The 3,300-nt window shown below is 45.6% G+C and overlaps 1 protein-coding gene across 1 annotated transcript in view; it reads left to right on the top strand.

The window, feature by feature from the left end:
* The first annotated feature begins 221 nt into the window (after positions 1 to 221).
* Positions 222 to 3,300, top strand: part of WNT8B (Wnt family member 8B) — a 25,743-nt gene continuing 22,664 nt past the window's right edge. The window contains exon 1 of the mRNA XM_004700993.3: positions 222 to 290. Coding sequence (XP_004701050.3) covers positions 253 to 290 — 38 coding nt within the window. The 5' untranslated portion in view covers positions 222 to 252. The remainder of the gene's footprint in view (positions 291 to 3,300) is intronic.

The following is a 3,300-nucleotide window of genomic DNA, read 5'->3' as shown; positions in this document are numbered from 1 at the left end:
AAGCTAAACCTTTTTAATTTTCCATTTTGAAAAGTCTACCCATATGAATTTTCTATGAATGGACTATTTAAAATTTTCTATATTAAAGAGATGTACCTTTTAATGTCTGGCAGAAAAATATTCCTAGTTTCTATTATTCACTTTTGTTTGTAGAGTTTTTTTCTGGTTAAACTTGAAAAATGCTTTGATCTAAATATTAATGGTCCTCAGATCAACTTTGGTAAAAATAATTTGAAAACACCCTGGAGAACCATGGATCGACTATTAACAAATGGATCACGAATACTTCGGTGAGTACAAAGTGCCAAGCTCATATCCAAGCCACCTTAGCGCAGGCCTTCACTTAGCACAGCACAGGTGGGCCGCCTGCATCCGTCCTCATTTTGCTGGGGATCCTCCTGTGTACCTGCCACCCACCCCCGGCCACCATGCATTCCTCATTCTCCACGCGTCCCCTGTCGCTTTGTCCCCGTCACTGGTTTGTAAGGCCTTTAGCTATTCCCTCTGCAGAGTCCCTGGCTGGTGCTCAGCTGCTTAACCAACCTTGAGCTCTGTCCAGAGGTGCCTCGGAAGAAAGATCTGGCCATCTGCTTTTGAAAAGTCAGCCCTGGAAAACCTGATGGGTCATAAGTCTACTCTGACACACAGGGTTGCCAGGAGTCAGAATCCGATGGCTAGCCCCCCACGGCGGTAGTGGGGGTGATGGCCCTGGACCAGACTTTTGAGGAGCACCTGTGCTGTGACGGTGACCCTTCCGGCCAGAAGAGACAGCAGTCAGAGAAGTGTGAGGCAGAGACCCAGTTGCCTATTGACACTCCCGTTTCTTTACTCAAATGTAAGTGTGGAGACCTAGAGGTCTCTCTCGTGTGACTATGGAAATCTTACCTATTCCCTGAAGGCCAGATTTTACCTTCTTCAGAAACTCCTCTCAAAAGAAGCCTGACTCACAGTTAGTTTGTAGCAATGTAATATTTATTAAATTGTATTCTTACATCATCCTCTGTGCTTGTCGGTTGCATTGAGAGTCAGGTCCAACTCATGGTCCCCCCATTTTGTGCAGAGTGGAACTGTGAAGTAGAGTGCTGGGTGGTGTTTCTGGGTGGGTTTTACCTGCCAATATGTGGACCCATAGCTGAGTGCGTACTAAGGGGCAAAAAACATCTTAAGGGAAGAAATCCTGTTTCACTTTTTAAATTTTTCTGCCATGCCTAGTTGAAAATGTTGTCGGTGGTTAACACAGAATTGTATGATAGGAAAATTTGGGCTTCTGGAAGTTTCCTAACTGAGACTACAGGAGAGGGTTGGGTTGTATCGCCTTAGTCTCAAATCAGAGGACAAAGGTTTCCCCAGTAAGTGGTATACTGTATTTTTTTCCTGAGGAGAGCTATCCTGAATGCACATTCACTCTCCCAATACTACAAAGGGCAACCAGGAAAGCACAGTCCCTTCTAAATCCTTCTTGGGGACCAGGCTGTGTGTGTGTGTGTGTGTGTGTGTGTGTGTGTGTGTGTGTGTGTGTGTGTGTGTGTGTGTGTGTGTGTAAGTGGGGTGGGGGGACGCTGGTGGTGGCAGGAGGGCAACGTCAAGAGGGCGGAAAGAGAGACTCCATGCAGTGAGTAGGTGGAGGGATTTGCTATCTCTTTTCCTCCCCTCCCCTTGCCTTCTTTGTCCTCTTTCTCCACGTTCCCCTCTTTGTCCCCTTGTTCCTCTTCCCCTTCTGCATTTGTCTGGGAGGATCCTGGAGTGTTCTTTTGATCGGCTCAAACTTTCTCTGGCACTTGAGTTCTGATTGGCTGAAGGGCTTAGAGGGGGGAAAACTTTAATTAAGTAGATAATCTCTTCTTTGGAAGTTGGCAGCTCCATTTCACCTCCCCTTAACTCTGTTTGGGATCGCTTACCCACCAAGGAAGTTGGGGCTTGAGGAGAATTCCATCCCACTATCCCTGAGGAGAATACTTCCCCATCTGACTTGCCTGCCTCCTACAGTGTTCGGATTGTCTCTCTCTGTTCCTCCCAAGGATTGTTTCTTATGGAGTCTTCTGTGTGCATCTTTCTTCTCACCTGTCTCTTCCAACTCAGCCACACCTGGTAAGTAACCTGAAGCCCTATGTGCCGCTGGAAGGAGGAGAAATGTATGTACTGTGCTGGAGTTCTCACCTTCTTTCCTGGAAATATCAGAGCTTTGGGATAACCTCTGTCCAGTCAGGCTCTTCCTAATTCGTATGTCTGGCTGCCGTACATTTTAAGAGCCCTACCAGTAAGAGAAGAGATTCAAAGGTTTTCTGGGTTTAGAAATTGGGATCCCAACAAGTAATCCAAAAGGTTTGGGGGGATATGGAAAGTAGCTCTTTTGACCACGTCTTGGTGTCAGCGTTTGTGGAAGAAGAGGATGGGTTTGAAGCAAGTTCTCCTGGGGGTTGAATCTAATCATTAAGGTGAACGCTGGAAGCAGATTGTTACCAAGATTTGATTGTGTACCCCGTGTCTGAACTTTTATCTGAATATCCTGTCACTGCTGGATCAGCATCACTCGGTCAATGACCTTGTATTTGCTAGGTTACATTTTGAGTTGAGCTACAGATTTGATACGGGGTTATCAAGCATGTTCAAAACCAAATATTTTAGAAATCAAGACCTCCCTGCAAACTTATTTGATTATTTCATTTACAAATAGCTCTAGACAGCTCAGAAAAATCATACCCAGGGAAGTGCTTTGTAAATGACCACTAAGGCCCACACGAGGGACAATCTTCTCCTCGTTCACCTTTAGCTCTTGGGAAACACTTGCCTAGCTCCATACGTAAAAGAGCATGCAAGTGTTTACAAGGAAGGACACCCCAATAGTCTGACAGACCTGGGAGATGCATGCCGTCTGCAGCTTTGCGCTCAACTCACACAGAAGCTCAATCTCGCTCTTTTCACTAGTTCTCCCGTTGACCATGCATTTAAACCAGATCAGAATCGATTCCTACATAAACTCTCAAGACAGGAGAATTTCCTTGTTGCCATCAATCTCCTGTGCTAGTCGCGAGTATATTCTTATCAGAAGTGAGTACAGCCATGTTTTTGTTTTTTAGAGAGAGTTGATAAGATGCGTGTCAAGTTATAGCAACAATCTGCAATGGGTGCAACCATTTATAAAGACTTTGGGAGATCCCCTTGCAGAGGGGTCTCGGGGAGGAGATGAGCCAGTCAGGGTGCGATGTAACAATGATGAGAAATACAATCTTCCTCTAGTTCCTAAAGGTTTCCTCCCCGCTCCCACTACCATGACTCGAATTCTATCTTGCAAGACTGGCT

The sequence above is a fragment of the Echinops telfairi genome, unplaced genomic scaffold, assembly GCF_000313985.2.
Source record: "Echinops telfairi isolate 266 unplaced genomic scaffold, ASM31398v2 ScPeMD7_70;HRSCAF=299, whole genome shotgun sequence".
In the NCBI taxonomy this organism is placed as follows: domain Eukaryota; kingdom Metazoa; phylum Chordata; class Mammalia; order Afrosoricida; family Tenrecidae; genus Echinops; species Echinops telfairi.
Note: the sequence above shows the minus strand (reverse complement) of the source record. Positions and strands in the feature narration are given on the sequence as shown.